Raw genomic sequence first — 20,682 nt, 5'->3', positions numbered from 1 at the left:
AGAATGATGTAGGATAAATATAATATCAAAACATACTGTGTAATTGAATGATTGTTAACTTCAGGTAATGGATAATTCACCTTTCCATGTGCATAGCAGCATCCACACTCTTTTACGCCTAGGAACGGGTGTCTGCAGCTAGGAGCTTCAAGCATGCGGCTGCATTTTTATATGCGGCTTGCATGACCTTTCACTGTTAAATCCTCCCTAATCTGCCTGTACCTTGAACAGTTATTGCCTCTCCTGTGAAAACAGACAATTATCTATGCCAGGATATGTACGTACTGCGTATATACTGCGTACTACGTATGTACTTCTGTGGCCTGAAACTACAGCAGTCTGAGATGTCCGTGCATGATGACTGCAATGACTGCCATCCACATCTTCAGCTAGGCCATACATTGCGATTGCTCCTGTTCTCGAACCTCGTCGTGTCAGATGACCATGCGCTGCACGTCATCCCGGTTGATGTGCCTCGTCATGGTCCTCTTGTCTGAAGATGTCGCACAGCTGCTTCTCCCGCTTCCGGCACTTGGCAGAAAGGTTACGATGCGATGACCCGGTCCTCCGGATGCGCTCCGATCAATGCGGATGTGCTCTGGGGGCAGGTACTCCTCCTGTTCATTGGTTAAGAAACAGGGCGATAGTTGGAAGAAAATAGCACCCTCAGCTGTGTTCACAAAAATGTAGTGTCTCATAATCTCGTCTTGGCAGGATGAGCCGTTCGAATAACAAGACCCCATCGCCTGCCAAGAGCTGCAGTTAAGTGGTGAAAGGTAATTTATTTTTCATGCTTGTGGTGCACATTTTTGCTCTATATAGTGACAGTGACAATTGCATTGGGGCTTTTCATACCGTCTGATAACAGTTGCACATAAACGGAAAGTGAGGCGAGTGCATGGGGCAGATGGTTGCTTGATATTTAACAGGCCTGCAATACATGCACCATTGCCGGTGAAGTTCACATTGCTGTGTCATTTTCTGTTGCCAGCTGCTGAGTAAATGATAGATTGTTAGGTTTCTGCGGCGATGAATATTGCGAAACCCTGTTTTAACAAAATCAACTGGGACGACGTGCAGCGCAAACTGTAATTCCCCTTCACATTATTACAGACACCGATGCATCTAAATTCTAATGTAACAAAGCAAAAGCTTTTAAATTTATATAATGAGCCTTTTAGCTCAAAATGTAAACCTACTGAACAATTTGCGCCGATTAGGTCGACATGTGGTGCCACGCAACGCTGCTTGTAATTTATCTGAATCAGCATGTTTAAAACTCCCACGATCTGTCGTCGACCTGACAACGCACCAAACTTTCCTAGCTGTTCAGTAGGCAGTTGCAGAAGCACTCTACCGCTGCCGGATCGCGCCACGCCCTGCCATCGTCGACGGCTTGCCCACTCTGGTGCGCGCGTCCTGCTGCGCCTTGGCTGAAGGAACTCGTGGCTTGCGGTATGCTAAGGCAGGTGTGGTGCATGGCAGTGTGCTACAGGTTCGCAGGCAAGGGATCGCGTTATATAACGATCCATTTCTTCTCCATTCGCTTTTCCTACCTTCAGTAGCGCTGGCAAAACCCCGCCCCCATTATCGCTTGGAATAGGCACGATCGACGAATGATAAAGAATGGTAAATGAAATGGATCCCACAAATTACGTCTATTGCTCAGGTTCTGAGCTGTGCACATCAGCGTCTCTTGATCATGCCGACGGACACTGCTAGCCCTCAATTATGTGCGACCCCCGTCACTGGACGAAGAGATGCCTTTCAGTGTCGTTTATTTATAAGCATCCGCTTGCTTACGGTGATGAGCCCTGTACAAAATAGGAGGTTTGCTGCGCTCTGCCGACGCGCTCACGAAGCACGCACAACGAAGGCGAAGATCAACTAACGCTGACACTTGCATAAGAGAAAATCATATCGCTAACAAAGTGGCAGGAAACAATCATTCGCGGTGATTCGGTGGACGGCAGTGGCTTTTGCATCGGATTTCCCAATAGTTACTAAAACTAAACCCGGCCTTTCCTAGCGGCCATTGTTGGCTATGAGGGTGGACCATCATTATAACGAAGTAATGGACAGGATGAATTGCGCCTCCGCCTTAGATTTCATTGTACCGAGTTTTTACTATACGCAGTTACGTAGGTAGGTTCAGTTCAATAAACCAGAATAGTCAAAATCGATATGGCTATGTACACAGGAATGTCTTACTTCACGTTCAGTAAAGGTTGAGGCCTGCTTTAGGAGTTTATTGATAGGGAGTGAATCATATGTCGTTCGCTCATGCTGTGCATTAGACAACCGTACTCTGTCGTGATAGCTGGTTAAATCGTCGCACCAGGTTTGTCTTAACATAAATAAATCAAAGCGAGATTTTCCTGCAAAGCCTGCCAGACAGACTTAATTATTTCTCAACAAAATATATTAAGTGCCTGGGCATAATCTCATAGAAGGAACAAATGCTGCAATGCAATGTACTAGCCTTAAGTAATGATTTGCAGCATTGCAGCTTACACCACAGGAATTAGCGCTGTTCGGACGACAGTGTGTGCTTGAAAAGAAAACGAAACCTTCCTAAAGTGTATAAGTTACCATTGGTACAGTCACTTTTCGTAGTTACATAACCACTGATCTCATGATATTCACTGAACCCCGACAAAGCCTAGCAGGAGCTTTAGTCACAGGCTGAATAGTCTGGTTAACATAGAAAAGGGCTGTAATCATCACATTATGTGCCGACCCGGTACCGTATAGTATTAAAGTACGACAAGAAGCAATAGCGCCATCATGCTAGTACGTCTTACCTCAACTTCAAGAGCTTCCATATCGTCGATGGGAACATCGACTTTTGTGTCCATGCTCTCCTGTATCTCAACAGCTCCTCTCGTGTCGGAAAGGAATTGCCTCGCTCGGAAAACACCTCCATTGTCTGAGGAAAAAACAACAAGGCTTTATGCAAGACATTTTTAATGTATGCATTGATGGCATTCGGAAATCTGTACACTGCAATAAATGTTTTTTATTCAATAAGTACTGCAGCCACGTGAGATCTTCCAAGAGGTGGATGCAATATTTTCTAAGCATGTGGTAGCAGCAGTTAGTGCAGCCTAGTAAAATAAATGACTGCTTACACGGAATAGCTTCTGGAGAATGTTTAAGACTGTGCTTTTCGTTGACGGATGGGTGTGGTTAATTTGTGTTGATACTTGATTCTGCGAAATCTTTTTTTTTTACCCTATACAGAATTCCAAGAAATCGTCTATGGCAGTTTCAACTAGATTATTCGAAGAGGTGGACATTACGAAATAAAAATGCCTAATCGACTTATGAACAATTTCATTAAATGTTTTACTAATTACATTACGAAACATGCTGCAATTTACGAATTGTAGCCGGGGAGTTTGCGAGGGATGTTGTCTTTATTTGCTGTTAAGTGGGCTAGTTCGTTGCGAGATTCTTTATTCATGTTACTAGCGCGATCAAAATGGGACAGACAGGGTTTGTGGTGTCTGCCTCTCTTCTTTCTGTCCCATTCCTATCGCACTGATAACAAATGAACCAAGAACATGGCCGGTATAACGTAAAAATATTCCAATCTGTTTCTATTCCAAATCAGCCATCCCTTACCATACTGAGTTTATACTGTCTATAGAAGGTCTACAGACTTTTAATAGATGACCTTGACTTTCTTTAGGTTTGGTCTTTTGTTGATACAAAGTCTATAGACTGTCTATAGATAAAAGTCGATAAGGTGTTTGTCTCTTTTTGTCTACTTCCCCTCCATAGACTGCCTATAAACGAAACTCAATGCAGTCTCCATTCGTTGTTGTTCATTCTTGGTCTTTAGACTGTCTATAGACGAAAGTCAATAAGGTGTTGATTATGTCTGTCTACTCGCAGTTTGCAGATTGTCTTTATACAAAAGTTGATAAGCCGACATGATGCTTGTTTCTTTTTATCTACTTCCTTTGATGCAGTCTCCGTTTATCCTTACAGACGTGAGGCGATAAGGTTTTGATTACTGTTGTCTATGCCCAGTCTAGGTATTTCACACACAAACACACACACACACACACACACACACACACACACACACACACACACACACACACACACACACACACACACACACACACACACACGCACACGCACACACGCACACTCGCTACTCGAGGCACATTGGGTGTATTCGCGGGCTTGTTTCACGCTCAGAAAAACACTTTCATGGAACACGTGTTGAGTAACAGCAAGCTGTGTCGCGAGGCTCTCACGTTGCTCTGCAATTTTCTCATTGAGACTTTTCATCGAACTATAATATTTGAGAATTTGATTAATTAAGACTAATTATCTAATCAGGGGGAATGCAAAAGATAATCTGAGTATCTCCAAGTGACGGCAAACAACATTACATTGGTTCTCTCCAGCTTCGTAGCATTTGCATATCGTAAAGTTAGACTCAAATTAAGTGAAACACCCTGTATACTTCTTTGCAATTCGAATTATTCTCAGCGGTTTTCTATATCACCGCAGATGAAAGCCATAGGGTGGGAGTCACCGAAGCTAGTGTTAACTTCAGCGAACAGCCCGTATACCGATTGTGGTAAGGCCTGAGATGAATTAGAAAACAGCCGATAGTGTAAAAGTCTTATTGCTTCAGGCTTACATGCCGTCTATAGATTGACTATAGAAAAAAGTAAATAATCTCGGCCTAAATCGTGTACGCTGCAACAAAGCGCAGGTACCGCTGGATAATACGGAGCTAGGTCAGATATAAGCCACTGGAGTTGTATAGTGCGGAGCTTGCTTTAGGGTCTATTTGTAGACTTTAGTATATACATAGTGTATACCTCCGCATTTGTTGACCACATGATATGACCTATATGACATGATATGACTTTTGCGGTGGTAGAATAAAGAAAACGAAACGCCGATCCAATCGTGATAATAGATGCTATTAACGCCAAGTTTAGGTACAAACGGATTCCAAACTGGCATCAAGCTAACAGCACAGAGACTCGTAAAGTTTGTAGCTGACAACGCAGACTTTGTCAGTGTGCGATGAACCGATGTCGCGCATGTGGTATGCGCGTTGTGTGTCGTGCGATTCTCAGATACCTTTCACGTTGTCCTCATATCTCCGCTGCATCACTAACATAGCGTGGTTTTTCGTTGATTTATATCGTGCACTACAGACTCTTCAAAGTTCCCCATTTACTTAAAATATGTGTCAAATCCACTGAGCCGACCCAGTCCTTCGCAGGCGGTATGCCTGCGCGGCCACGCATATGAGTACGTCATTGCTTTACTGATTGCTTTGACCTATCATCGGAACGGAAAATTTGCACTAACATTTGTGCGGGTATCCCGTTTGGCGGTACGCTGGAAGATATGCTAGAAATTCACTGTATTACTCATCGTCGCTCGCGATAATGCAAGCTCCTGACGAGCCCTGTAAATGCTTTTACAAAGAGGACATTCATCCAAGTGTGCGTTCCAATTCCATTCGATAGCCCGCAGCGTTTGTAGTACAACGTGCCAGCGCAATTCTTTCATCCCTGAGAAAAAAGGAAAAATGGAAAAGAAAAGCAACCCATCCCGCGCGCATGGTGCGCAGAGAGAAAGAGACAAAAAAAATCAAAAAGAAAAATGCGCTCCGACTTCTCGGAGTGCGCCGCCCTCGTCGCCCTCAGCGCTTGCGCATGTGCCATGGCAGCAACGGCGGTGCGCCATCTGTAGGCGTTAATTTGAATTCTCAACGAGTGCGCCCGGCACGTGAACGCTTGTTGCAGTGGTGTGCGGCGTCTGCCTGTACCTTGGTGTCTGTGTATGCTTCTTTGTGGCATGACACGTCAACTACACTGAATTGTAAGTTTTAGCAAAGATGTTTTCCGTCGATAGCTCATGATTAGGTGAGCGCATTTCGTAGCGCGAACCGGCTGCATGTAGCGCAGGCGACTCTGGCATAGTATCGGTTTTTCGTTTTCTTGATTTGATAACGCGCTCTTGTTCTCGCTTCTACTTTATAGAATGTTTTACAGCAAGCGATCGATCACGCTTGTTGATTTTAGCGTCATAGTTGACGTGCGTAAAAAAGAAAACACACCATGTTTTACCTTTTACCCTGTATCGACAATAATCCACAAATAGAGCAATGCTAAAGTTTATGGATTAGCTATAGACTGATCTGCAGGCATAGTCTGCAGACACTCTATGGACTTATGGCCTTACACCTTTTGTAGACTAGTCTATAAAATATCTGAGTCCATAGACACTCTTTAGACTGTCTACAGAAAAATGAAAATTCACATTTGTTGACAAATGTCTGCAGAATGTCTATAGAAAAAAGTGTATAGGGTTATACAGTTCTACTTTTGTAGACGAAAGTCTATGGAATGTATAGACATGCTGCAGACATTTGTGTGCAAACGTGAATTTTCATTAATCTATAGACAGTCTATAGACCCAGACTATTTATAGCCCAGTCTATAAAAAGTATAAAGCCATAAGTCTATAGACTGTCTATGGACTAATCTAAAGAAATGACTAGACAGTTTATAGACTTCATAAACAAATGTCTATAAGCCGTCTCGAGGCTTTCTATATATATTCTTGTAAGGGTTTAGCCCTGCCTGATAGTTCAGAATGGTTCGAACCCAGCCCATATGGGCGGGCGCCACACCAATATGGGCAGAGCTCGAGCCATATAAACAGATTGGAATAGTTTTACGTTATGGGGCACCATATCGACTTAGGACGAATTCTGAAAGTGGCACCGGCTTCTAGATATGCGCTGTCAAACTTCCCGCAAAAATGTTCTGTTGTGCCACTCACTTTCTAAAGAAAACACCGTTTTACGCATTTAAGCACAAAAATTACTGGAACGCCAATGTACTTCGTTGTACACTTTGGAAATGAATATTTAGTAAGGTGTCATCCTGATAATTTGTTCCAAGTGGATGCGCCTTCCGAACTCAGCGGATATAAATAGTAAATCGCTGCGTGTGGCATAATGTGGTTAGTTGAAAACCTAATTTGTACAACATTTATTTATTGCGCACATTAATTCCTCCTGGAAATAATGACCGTCTCTTCATGTAATATAGTTTAACGATTAGAATTGTGCCATCGGCCACAGGCAGTATCTAAAAATTCATCACAGTCTAAGAAAAGAAAAAAGTGTGGTATTTTACTATCTACTGCGCCCTTTACATTCCTCAGGGTTTTCTAAGGGAAGCTGACGCCCATTTTAATAACGACGCGATAAAATAGAAGTGTCCGACGATTAGGATACTCCCTAATGCGAAATTTGAGCGCAGCTTGATACGTCTTTTCATTTCACGATGTATTGAGGAAAATAATTTGAGACCGAAATCACCGCACTGACCAGCAGTGAGCCAGTGCCGTCAGTGCCTTCGCAGAGGCAGGGCAGTATGGTATTGCTGGCATGATGAGCGGCATTGGAGCCAGCTGGGAAAGAAGACGAACGCGCGGGCAGTGGCACGAGCGCGTTCACGCTGTGACGTCAAGGGACACCGACGCTCTACCAAGGAACGGGCGTCTAAGAGCTGAGCTCTAAAATCAGCTGCGCACAAACCTACAAGCAGAGCTAGGTGGTTTATGCGCTTTGGCAGACAATTTTCGAGAGAAATTAGAATCATCAAACGCATAATTACCACAAAGTTGACTTTTTTTGTGGTTACGAATATGGTATATGTTTATATTTGAAACGTCAAGACAATCGTATTTCAACATAATTTCACTTTGATTCTGTTGGAGCGCTTCTGTTCCGAGATTTTTGTCAACAAATATGTCATTCAGTGAGATAATTTCGCATTCAAGGGCGTGGATCTCGACAAAACGCCAAGCCTTACGATCAGGCTGCAGCAGGCGCCAGGATATGAGAAAACGTCCATCGTTTGTTTTCGCCAGCCGAGAGCATGAGCGGAGCTGTTGTGAGCTTCGACCAGCTCCTTTCCGAGGTTAGACAAGGTTAGATTTCTGCCCCATTTGAAAGCGAACTTTCTCTTACTCTAAAGGATGCAAATTTCAAAGGAAAACGTACCCTCATCGAAATCGATCTCCCTGTAGGCCTCCGCGTTCTTTCCTCGGGAAGATTTGGCATAGAAGACGTCATCCTCTTCGAGGATCGGGTACGTGTCTGGCTTCCATTGATTTTTAGTAGCCGACGAGTACCTCAGAGGCGCGGCAGTGTAAAGCGTCTGATTCATTGGAACACCTTCAGGTGCGCGGTAATCGTAGCTTGCTGCAGAAGGTTTTTCCTGTATAAGGTAAGCGTACGTTCTTATGGGAGAATGAGGCGGCGAGTTTGCGTAGTAGAGTGAACTAAGCTTATCCTCACTGCTTTTGGAAGAACTTCCTGTGCCCTGTGCCCTGCTCGGGTCTTTGACGTCTTTTTGCCTCTGTGGTGCATCGGTGCTGTCCTTGGACCTTTCAGAAGCAGGCGAGTATCCGCTGTCTTTGTTAGACTTTAGGGACTCTACAGATGATGACCGCGACAAAACCTTGTTATTGCTGTCCTCCTCAGCAGGTCGCTTGCTTTTGGTACTTGAAGCTTTCTTTTCCGTACCGTTTCTGGAAGTTTTCGAGTGGGTTAGGCTTTTACCGTCATCGTTTGTTTTTCTTGACGAATGTGAAACGCTGCCAGAAGAGTTCTTTAAGGCCGACTTCTCGGCTACTGTGCCTTGCGTTCGATCTTGCGATGGCGTCCTACTTGTCTTCGAAGATCGCTTTTCGGAGCTTCTACCTTTCGCTGCATCGTCCATTGAATATTGCTTAGAAAGGCCGGTGGGACGACCGTTGACCTCAGCTGGACTTTGGCCCAGGGAAGCGATGCTGTGAACTGAGGACCGCCGCTCTCTCCGGCTGACACCATCATTCAAAGAGTCTCGGCGCGTTACAGATGACGTGCTGCTTACAGACGCGCGACTTTCACTCACACGAATGCTCCGCTGCGTCAGCGGACTGTAATCTCGCGAGGCGTGCTGCTCGTTTCCGAGCGCAGAGCCCGATGCGTTGATCGACCCGGATGACCTTCGTCGAGCTGCCGGGCGTGGCCTCTCAATGCTTGTATTACCTTGTACACTGCTGAACTGGTCTTCAGTTGATGCTGTGGGTTGTAGTCGGGCACCTGATGTCTCAGTGGCCGCACTCTGTTCCACAGAAAATTCTTCACTCTTGTCTATTGCGTAGGCTGCCGGTGTTTCTTTGTTAGCGTTGCTGTCTGCGGCACTCAACTGTTGCTTTGGCGTGTCATTAAATTCAAATTTGGCGCTATGGCGGGACTCACTTCTTTTTTCCGATTCCTTTGACACTTCGGTTTCGGCCCTTAGTAACTGCTGTTCGTGCTCGTAAAAGCTGTTCAACGACGCCAAGCTGATGTTATCGCTTTCCTCCGGCTTGCTTGTCCTGTCTGGGCTCGTTTTTAACTTGTGGTTGCTATTACCAGACAGTCTGTGTAGATGCTGCTCTAAATCTTTCAAACGTTTTGCATCTTGCAAGGGCGTAGCGTACGCTATTTCGGATGGGTCGTCGTCATCAGTTTCTTTGATCGCAGGAGATGCCGTGTCGGCCACAACACTCGCTGACACATCTTCTCTAGGCGGCTGCGCAGAGCTCTCGGGACCTGCTTGCTGTGGCGGTGACATATTGGGTTCTGGAGAGCGAGCACGGCTGTTCAAAATTTCGTTATTGTCACTTTCTTCGTTGGCAGCTTCGGCCGTTGGCTCATTTTGGGTTGTGGGCTGGTCCGCGCTTTCGCTGAAGGAGTCTTGATGAGGTGCGTCCTGGTCATTGTCTTCCACCCGCACTTCTTCAAGGCTGCCCGTTTGAACTGCGCTTTCTTCGAGCTCCTGGTTATTGTACAGGGACATGGTAGTGGCCGTTTCCTTGTCTTCGGTGGTTGATGTGGATGCCTCCTTCATAGCAATCGCTGCTTCTTGGCTCTGGCCTCTTGGATCAGTGGCTGAATTTTCATTTTCGTCCTCCGCCTCAGCAATAGCACTTTGGGATGCATTTCCCGAGGTATCTTGAGCTAATGTTTCGTATGTTCGCCTGGAATCGAAGAGAAAGAGAAGGTTAAAGTGTAGGACTAAGCAAAGTCACCGAATAAAAAAGAAAAAAAAACGCGCCCTTTCATTTTATAATTAGAATAGAAACAATGAAAGTTCCTCCTTTCTAGTTCTTCAAAAATGGTAGGTCACATGCAAGGTCACATTATTCGCTGGTGCATGGACAAATGTCTCGCGCTGGACAAACTACTACAGCAAAACTGTAAGCCTGTTTTGGTCATACATGTAATTATTTGGTATCTTTGAAGTAGGCTTCTTGAACGACTCGTGAGGCAGCAACGCCACGTAATGTCCGCCGTGCTTTAGGTCTTCCACGTCAAGCACGGGATTGCCTTCTGGGAAGCACAACCTGTAAATTATGATAAAGAAGAATTTGTTACATGGACCATGAATGCGTGTTTCTGAATGTGAAGAAGCATGTTGCGAAGCATGAACACTGACTGAATAACAGTTCTTCAGAAAAATGTTTGTAAAGCCAAATGACGCTAACCGCTAAGAAGCCCCATCGTAGTGCCTGTGATGTTTACGATATAAAATACTCAATTTAGATGTAGTAATTTGGACACATGCCTCACTTTTTAAAGACAAACTATGGTCAATATGGATTCAGCCACTGTTAAGATTATGGCTTAGACTACTAAGCAGAAATTGTGCATGGAGAAAGAAAAATTACGGTGCATTGAATTCATTGTATGTTTTTCGCCTACTTCTACTGTGGATTGAGCTATGGAGCACATCAAACGAAACGTTAGACACAGAAAATTATGTAGGAGGAAGTTGATTTTTGCTTCATGCTTATTTTATGTATTCCGAATCAATTTTTCCAGTGACTAGTCATGTGCTCTCTTTACCGTAGAAATAAAGGCCTCAACTCAGCACAGACTAAGTGTAGGAAGCATTCGTACTGCTAAAGTATTGGGACAAATCATTCTTGTGAGAGCCATATTTTTAAAAAGACATTTTTTGGCAAGTATATCAAGTTTTATACCTATTTAGCTGAACGAACGACGTCCCCGATTAACGCTCAATTTGATGCGCTCCTAGCCTCACAAATAATGCGGAAGGTTTACGTTCACAATTACCTGTCAACCATCAATCCCCGACTGGGATGGGATGCATGTCAGGAAACAAACAAAGTGGAACTTAGCGACACCACCGGTTCGGTCTACTAGCACTTTTCTCTGCATAAGAGTAAAGAATTTGGGCAGTGAAGCCGAAAGTTTGTGCAGTGCTATCGCAGTTTTTGTTCACTACGGCACAACCTCTGGGTACGAAACAGTACTATACGAGCATTCCGTCAGAACTCATCAATAGGTAATTATTACGTGGAGCTGCGCGCGGTAACGTAAACATCTTGTGCGATGTCACCCACAGCGTAATGGTTGGAAGCCTCCCGTCGTCTTTGCACATGCATAGACTGCGCTTTCAGAAAGCCTTTTGCTGCAATTGCTAATTGTAAAGAAGCTTCCGGCCCCCCCCCCCTTATTTTTGCACACTAAAAACAGTTGCACCCTTTGGGGTGTATGATTGTCCCGCAGCAATAATCGCCATCGATCTTGCATGCTTTTCGTTTCTTTACCGCAACGCTCCCGGTACTTCCAGGTCACGAACAGCATGCGCGTTATATATCAACGGGGCGTAGCATTCTTGTCAGGAAAGTAGCAATCGCAATGTTTTCGAAAAAGGAAACGCATGCAAGATTGATGATGGGTATTTTGAGTCAGAAATAGGCCCTAAATGCTAACGGATTTGAGAGTGTAGTAATAACGTTCAATAAAGCGATATGGTTCAACGCAACGGCAAGAAGTGAGATTGACGTGACAGTGAGCTAAATTTTGTTTTGTAATGAGAATCTAAATTTTGTGGTAACACTGATTGGCAGAAAACTTAAGGTGCACTGTAATTGTCTGGCGTTCACAAGAGGGCCGGGGTTTTGTTACAGAATAAGAATACCTCAGCTCGAGGGACGCCGGGGGGAATTCAGTTAATTTGGCGGCGATTTTTATAATGTCAAGCTCGTTACCTGCGTTATGTTACAAACACAACCTGTCGTCGAACGTGTTGCTGATAACTCGCTTACAACATGACGTCCTTTAGGTGCGCATTTGTGAATGCCGCGCACAGATAAATACCCCCAACACTTACAAATGCATGCTGCAACTATCAATTATTCATAGCTTCATTCTCATTCTCACGATGGCACAGACTTCTCAAACGAAACAGCCATTCGCATCGAGAAACGAAATGACGCCATCATGTTCACAGGAAAGAAATGAAAGCAATAACTTTCTGTGCCATAATTTAACGCAAACATTTTACATTAACGTTCGCGTTCCCACGCTCATGTTATGTCAGCATTCTTGTTACCATGGTGGCGTGATGACAAGTGCAGACTGATAAGCTTGTTTCAAGTGCATGTTCAGAGCAAAGCCATGTTCCGATGACAGGAACGTAAAATCGTGCTTATCAATATACAACTATCAATTTAACCGAAAGAATAAGCGATACGAACTTGTAATTATCTATCCGACACCATACAACTGTAGCAAGCGTTCATAATTGCAAGTGCCGAAACTTGAGCACGAACAAAAGTCAATTAACAAACGGAAGTCGTTGTCTGCGATCCTGTCTTGCTTCATCGTAGTTTTATCGCTGTTGCGGATTCAAAAGATGAAGATTAAATTGAAATTACGCACATTATTTTACCGTGAAAGATGGTGAATATTAAGCTTGCACCACGTCACGCGGTTTTAAGGAAGCGTTAACATAGGGTATCAGAACTCGTATTTACAATAAAGATCTTATGCCTGAACTGTTCACGTGATAGCACATGCCAGCCAATCGTGGTTTTGTAGGTATTAAAGCGAAGATTGCTGGTCAATGGCAAAATGCTCACATGAAGGTCGTTATTTTCACCTTAGAAGGCCATTGAACAGTGAGCGAAAGCGTTGAAACTATCGTAAATAGTGATACAATTGGGCTTACTTTCTTACGTAGCTCGCGTCCAGTTTCATGCGCTGCCCGACTACTTGCAGGACTCGTATCATGCTGATACGATCCCTGCCCACAAGAACGCAGCGTATTGGAGCTTCGCGTTGCGAATCGTTTTTGTGAATGCTGAAAATACAAAAACAAATAGAAGATTAATGCCGGCTGCACACACTGTCTCTACATAAACTTCTGTAGGGGGTGCAACATCTAGCTGTGTTAACAAACCAAACTGAAACATAAAGGTTTACCTTTAGGACATCAGGCAAGCCACAATTATAACAGAAAAACAGGATGCAGAAGCTTAGTTCACAGATGTTCAAGTGGAGTGTTCGTGTGCTCATAAACTTTGAGCGAGCCTCTCGATGCGCGTGAACCGTTTTAATGACGACCCTGCAAAACGCGGTTTCCCAGGCCTTATTGCTACATGTAAACCTATATTGTGGAAAATTTAGCACACAGATTTCATGGCTGCTGCTTTGAATGAAATAAAGGAGTCAGCTCTGCACGAATGGGACATGATGGCAGGAGGATCAGACCAGTTTCTAAGGGTTGCCAAAGTATGTCAAAAATTTAACCAGCGGTTGCAGTTTTCACCAGAGGCATGGGGGCCGATCATCATGAAGCCTTGTTATAATCGAACTATCGCAGGGGAGCGGGCGACAGAACTGCGAATCTCGCAGGGCCGAAAAGCACACTGGCACTCGATCATTTAAACGAACTCATCGTTTAGACATTCCAGTCATACGACCAGTATTATGACAAAGCAAGAATAGACACACACAAGAATGGCGTTCATATTACGTGCCTAATCATTGCCTCGTGAGGGTTTCACAATATTTAAAAGCAATGATATTCGCCTATGACGTTTACTATCTCGGAAAGAATTAGTTCTGTTTACATACAGAGTATTCCAATTATTGGTTTCTCTCAAAAGCCAACACAAGCCTACACGAACGCTAAGCATGGTCGCTATGACAACGACAATGTAGTTTATGAATGCGCTAGCTATTATATACATATTTTCTTTAGGGCTAAAGCATCAAGAGGGGATTGGGGTCTTGAAAATAGCATATAGAGCGACAATACTGCATAAAAACAAGAGAAAAAAAGCCATGTGTTGAAATCGTCCACAAAAAGATAACACTGTTACTGCAAGTTGTCGTCTTGTAAAAGTACTCACTATACAGTAATTGGCGCTTCGAACCGGTTGAGCTTATTTAATGTAGGAAGACCTGTGCTCTTCTTTGTGTTCTGTGGCATATTTTGAGCCTGGAAGATAATAAAATTGCATGTGAACTACAGTTGAGCGAAACAGAACAGAAGTATAATGGAGGTAGAATACTACCTTGGCGTTTCGCTTTCGTGCTTGGTGTAATCTTCCGAGTTGGTCAACGTCTGGGTAGCTGCAAAAGAACGCAGACAGTTGATGATTCAAACGCCATCATATGTATGGCGTGAAGTGTGTTCCTCCACCTCTTTACATACGCCAATCTTAACCAATCAGCAAGCAAGAAAAGACGTAAAGTTAGACTGCATTGTTAGATTCATATTTTACGACACTCGCATTCTCTAAAATATTCACCTCTGTGTTTTTCACCGTCTCATTACTAACTATTATCATCTAGAGTTTATGTTAACCCAATGTCGGATTCACTGCATTTTTGATGTGGTAATGATGGCCCTACATTTTTCTTTGTTTCTGCCATTGGTGACGGGTTATTTTGTTGATTTCTTCATTTATGTTTTTTAACCTCTCAGACCGATGTCTGAGCCAAACAAGATACTGTAGTAGATGACGTCGGAATAATTTAGTGGTTATTTAACATGCGCATAAACCCAAGTACTCGAGATCGCTTAGAATTCAGTCCCTGTCTGAATGCATCCGCGTCGGCCTGTGGTGGAACCCATGACTTTGCGTCGGCAGCAAAGCACAGTATCCATTGAGCCATCGTTCCGCGAGCACAACAAATGGGTATTAGCAGCAAATGAATTTTCGATCGGCTAGGTGGATCAATTGATCCCCTGTCAAGCTGATCGAAATTTCCATTTGCGACTGCAGAATTTTTTCGCTCCTCTCCGAGCACTTCATTTATCCTTTCTTTCAAACTCAGCTGATTACACTGCCGTTCGTCTCTCACTTGACCGGCATATTGCGGCTCGACCGCTTGGTCTCGTCGTTGATTGTACAAGATGCAGTCATTGTTCAACAGTACAAGTCTGCAAATTGTAGACGTCTCCTGCTCGAAACTTCGCTGCCCTCACGGATTAACATTCTGCAATTGAAAGGCTGATGTTGGTGCTGATTAAGTTCTTGAAGCAACAAATCGGTTTTGAGATTCGCCGTAGCGAAAAGCTCCGAATGAATTTTAGCCGCCTAAGCTTCTCTAAAAAGCGCGCAAATCAAAAGAGAGAGAGAGACAAACAGGAGGAAAGACAGGGAGGTTAGCCAGTGTAAGTACCGGCTGGCTACCCTGTGCTGGGGAAAAGGGTAAAGGGAATAAAAGGAGAAAGAAGAAGAAGAGGAGAAAAAAAATTAAGGAAATTCACGCAGTAACGCGATACTACGCGATACAACACTCAAAGGCAATCGCATAATTCGCGTGTCCTTAAAAATTTCAGCAAAGCCCTTAAGGCCTTGAGTGCCGAAGCCCGCCTGGACCAGTGTCCTAGAGCCTTCTCCTCTGTAAAGTGAACAAGCATTTTACTGCAGACGTGGGCTTTCGCTTCTTCGGTAACTCAACAAGTATATATCGTGTCACTGAATGATGATGGCGCTGACGTCACCGTCATGGTTCAGTTATATTTAGAGTGCCGCAGAATGAACTTCTGCTGGATCAGTGGGCGAACCACACAAATACCACGCAACTTTACTTTGTTTGGACAGGGTCAACACAGACCTGATTGTTTTACGCGATAGGGCACGCTTTCTCACCTCTGAAAAGACTATAGTGCTGTTGCCGACGTGGCGCATCTCTGACTTTCCGCCTTCTTGACCGCTTGTTGCTGACTGAACGATGAACGCTTCTGTGTATGTGTTAGTGCAAACTGTGAACTTTCCTTCTTTGTTTCTTTGTTTCTTCCGTTCGCTTTCCACCTTTCCCACTCTAGAGTAGCCAAGCGGGCTCAGCCTGGTTAACGTCCCTGCCTTTCGTTTATCACTTATCTCTATCCCTATATCCCAGCTCCGAGGGCGTAATAGCGGTTCAAAGCGCGCTAAGTAAACGCCCACATGCGTGTGGTGTAATACGCTATCGTGGACTGCTTATCGATGATTCAAGGATAGTTTCAAACGAGGCTTCTTGGTTCATACTCTTGTTTCTCTCGATTTTGCCGACGACGGCGAAGTGCCTCATATGCCCACATAATTTTTACTGCAATACTTAGATATTTTATCATTCATGTCTGTAACAGCAGACATTTTAATTCATATTAACAAAATATTTAGTTCATTTCGCTTTGTTTTGCCAAAAAGATGACAACAGTTTTTTCACCCTCGATTCATGGCCGATCCCCCAGAGTGGATTGTGCCATTTCGCTAATGAACATGAACAAGAACGCTTCTGTCTCTGTTCGTCGCATTTTTATGTAAAAAATTTCACATTTTTTCGGGAACGCTGCTCCTTGCCTCGTGTAGACTGAGCCTTCCACAGTTTCGCCCAGCCTGAGGTTTGCTATGGTAGCTCATCGGTGAACCAACGCACCTGGTCCAGCACCATGCGAGGTCATCAGCGAGACTCACTGCCTTGTGGCTAGTCAAACGCGGTGGCGCCCAGGCAGAGGTCGGCTATGGTAAGCTCATCGAGAAAACGAGGTATCTGGTTCAGCACCAGCGAGGACACCGAACTGTACTTCGTCACAAGCGATGTCTCGTCAAATGACAGCTTTGAGTCTGTCATGAGCAGGAAGGCCAAAAGAAGGATCTTCAAGGTGTCTTCACCAGGAAGGACATTTACTATGAAGAAAATAAGTGTATTCGTGCCAGATGACTCTTCCATCAGCCTTCCAGCACTTAAGAGGCAAGCTCTCTTCCATGTTCCTCGAGGGCATTGCGCCGAATGAAGTAAGGACAGTCAGATTAAACACGCGAAAGGATATCCTCGCTGTGGACGTGACAGATGGTAGCGTGTTGGACAAGCTTTGGAAAATAAAACATTTGGGCGGCATCAAAGTCTGAGTGATTGTACCATTGGGCAGAGCCATGCATGGCGGGCATCAGTTATGGCATTTATTTGGCCATACTGAACTCGGACTTTCCAATTCTCATCAAGCCAGCGACCGAAGATGTTAATGTCACGCATGTGCTTCGCCTTGGTAACACCCGCTACGTAAAGTTGACATTCAAGGGCGATTCCATCCCTTAACATGCCAAGGTTGGCCACCTCAGTGCCACAATTGCATTGAGGTTATCCGTGTCAATGGTATCTGTACAAAGAGTACGATTTGTCCTCACTGTGCTAAGTCGCACACTGCTGACGCTTTCCGCGCAACAAATCTAAAGTGCAGTAACGGTGATGGCTGTCATAATATATGGTACGCGGGAGTGGAAACATAAACATACGAAGACTGTGCGCCGTGCGGGGGCGAAGAGGACAGTGAATCTTGGCAAATACCCTCAAGAGAGTCATCATCATCATCGACGCCGACGGGGGAGCGTCGGCAGTGGCGCCTCAAAAAGCGTGGCGCGAGAGTGTGGCCCGTGGCCCGTGGCGTGAGCAGTGCGCGAGGTTCGGCGGTCGTCGAAAAGCAGCTTCCTCGCTGGGCGTCTGGCCCATAGGAGCTATCGCCGACCGCGCCAATACGCCACACCTGAAGCAACACTGTCGCCCGCTGGGAGGTTACCTCGCCCCGCTCTCCTCGCTGGGCACTGGTCCAGGAGGGCTGGCGGTCCGGAACCGGGGCACTCAAGCGTTCGGGTGAGCGGCCACAGGGCTACCCCGCCAGCTGTGGACGCGACCCGGTGACTGCGGCCGGCTACCTGAGCCCCGCAAGGCGGTCCGACCCGGCCGTCCAACCCGGCTGTCCGACCCAGCCGACCGTCCCGGCCGTCCAACCCGGCTGTCCGACCCAGCCGACCGTCCCGGTCGTCCTACACGGCTGTCCGACCCGCCGGCCGACACTGTTGTCCGACCCCGCTGGTCACGGCTGTCCGACCCGCCGGCCGACACTGTTGTCCGACCCTGCTGGCCGATCGTAATCCACCGATACATATAGTGCATGTCGCCTATGAGGCATTTTGGGACATTGTCACGTGTGTGTGCCGTTATCAGTGTCGTGTAGGTCAATACAAGTCTGATGTGTGTTTTTGCTTTCGCGTGCTGCTTCTCCCTTTTTCTGGAGTGATCCGGCCCCAATAACATCACAAACTGGCGAGCCTGCCAGGATTCACTCGTAAATACAGTGAAAGGGGGCAGTTTCGCTTGAGCGCAGACACACATTAGTAGACGGCACCATGGATTTAGAGAAAATCACGGCTATAGGTCTCCAAATAGGATTGTCAGGCGCAGAACTTCGCAGATGGATTGAGGCCGAACAGGCAAAACAAAGGGACGAGAGAGCTGCGGAGCGAGAGGCAATCAAGGAAGCTGACGAGAGGCAGCGCGAGATCCTCCAGCTAAAGCTGCAGCTTCAGGAAGGAGCTCGTAATATGCCGGCAGCGGCTTCTGAAATTTTGACTGCGCCCAGCACCTCCTCGTCATCCCTCAACCCACAGAAGTTACTTCCTTTCTTCGACGAGAAACGCGATGACTTACACGCGTATATACAGCGATTTGAGCGCGTAGCAACAGGACAGGACTGGCCACAAGAAAAATGGGCTCTTGCTTTGAGCATGTGTCTGACTGGGGAAGCGTTAACTGTGATCGGTCGGATGACTGCCACCGATTCATTAGATTACCCGAAGGTAAAGAAAGCTTTGCTACAAAGGTTTCAATTCACGGCTCAAGGCTACCAAGAAAAGTTTCGTAAAGCACGAGCAGTAGAGGGCGAAACTGGAAGACAGTTAGCAGCAAGAATTTCAGCCTATTTTGACCATTGAATTGAGATGGCTAATGTGCCTAAAACATATGAAGATCTACGAGATCACATGATCTCTGAACAGTTTCTGCGTTGTTGTGAGCCAAAGCTAGTCATTTTCTTGAAGGAGCGAGAGTGCAAATCCCTTGACGAACTTGCTAGCTTGACGGATCGCTTTCTTGAAGCGCAGAACTGGACGAACCTAGGAAAGGGTCCCGATAACACAAAGGATTCTGGTGGAAAAAACATTGAAGCTCCCAGGAAACCGCAACTTATGTGCACCCTTTGTCATCGGTTTGGACATTTGGATCCTGACTGCCGTGCCCCACCTAAGCGTATGCTGAAGTGTGAGTTGTGCGACAGAACGGGGCATACAGCTGAAAATTGCCGAACTCGGTACGGGGACAGCAAACCAAGTTCTGCGTGTGCATTCACCGAATCTCGACCAGTCCGGACTCGTCCAGTGAAAGAATCAAAGCATCCAGGAAAGAAGATTCGCCAATCAAGTGACAGCGAGGACAAGAACCCTGGGACTGCTGTAACTTTCCCCATCGACGGGATGCCAGTGGTTGAAGGCCGGCTGCTGGGAAGAAGTGTTCGTGTATTACGAGACACCGGTTGTAATACTGCAGTTGTCAGACGGGAACTCGTTCCAGAGGTATATATGACGGGAAGAAAGAGGAACGTTGTTCTTCTGGATGGCTCAACAAGCTACCTGCCTGAGGCTGTCGTGCCAGTGAACACGCCGTATTTTACAGGCAAGTTAACAGTGGCATGTATGGACGAGCCCCTCTATAACCTTGTTCTGGGAAATCTTCCAGGCGTCAGAGGACCATACGATCCGGACTCTGACTGGAAGCACCCCGCTGCTCCCAACGCTGAGTCGTCGCCGATAGAAATGAAGCTGAATAAGGCGCCTAGGAAGCCTCAGCATGTATCGAGCGTGGCTGAAGCCAGAACTGAAGAACAAGGCAAGATTCGTCCCTTGTGCGTTCCGACAATCGTCTTACGTGACATGACAAAAGGACAACTCATTGAAGAACAGCGGAAAGACCCGACGCTGAAACATATTTTTGCGAAAGTAAGCAAGTCGTTTAACTCGGGAAAGGGCCACAGCTACGAGTTCGTGGAAGAAAAAGGATTGTTGTATCGCCTTTACCACCGGGCCACTGGCAGAACCTTTAAGCAGGTGGTCATACCAAAAGCATTTAGATCTGGCATATTAAAAGGGGCACATGAAAACATCATAGAAGGGCATAAAGGTATCAGGAGAACAACCGAATGCGTCCTACAAGAGTGGCTTCCATGTTGCCTCATCCAAACATTGTCTGCAAATCACGAGATAAATTTCTATTTTCAAACAAATGGTTAGAGACAGCTCATCCCACAGAGTACTTGCTGAAACTACGACGCCGGCGTAATCGTCAACGCAAGCGTACAAAACGGAGTGCTGTTCATCAGCTTCGAGCGCAAATAAACCTGCAACAACAAAAGGAATGAGACGAAGAAGTCTAACGCCGCATGTGACTGGCCTGCACTTCCGCGAACACAGCCTACCAAAGAATCTTCCCGCCTGATGTCTACTTCTACG

General features: G+C 45.6%; 1 protein-coding gene across 1 annotated transcript in view; it reads right to left on the bottom strand.

Annotated features, from left to right (window-relative positions):
* LOC135898815 (dentin sialophosphoprotein-like) overlaps positions 1-20,682 on the bottom strand; it is a 34,665-nt gene that overhangs the window by 4,656 nt on the left and 9,327 nt on the right. The window contains exons 2-8 of the mRNA XM_070536445.1: positions 14,425-14,482; positions 14,260-14,348; positions 13,074-13,205; positions 10,312-10,437; positions 8,063-10,071; positions 2,805-2,929; positions 426-617 (exon numbers count right to left, since the gene is read on the bottom strand). Of these exons, the coding sequence (XP_070392546.1) occupies positions 435-617; positions 2,805-2,929; positions 8,063-10,071; positions 10,312-10,437; positions 13,074-13,205; positions 14,260-14,348; positions 14,425-14,482 (2,722 nt within the window). The 3' untranslated portion in view covers positions 426-434. The remainder of the gene's footprint in view (positions 1-425; positions 618-2,804; positions 2,930-8,062; positions 10,072-10,311; positions 10,438-13,073; positions 13,206-14,259; positions 14,349-14,424; positions 14,483-20,682) is intronic.

The sequence above is a fragment of the Dermacentor albipictus genome, chromosome 3 (assembly GCF_038994185.2).
Source record: "Dermacentor albipictus isolate Rhodes 1998 colony chromosome 3, USDA_Dalb.pri_finalv2, whole genome shotgun sequence".
NCBI lineage: Eukaryota > Metazoa > Arthropoda > Arachnida > Ixodida > Ixodidae > Dermacentor > Dermacentor albipictus.
Note: the sequence above shows the minus strand (reverse complement) of the source record. Positions and strands in the feature narration are given on the sequence as shown.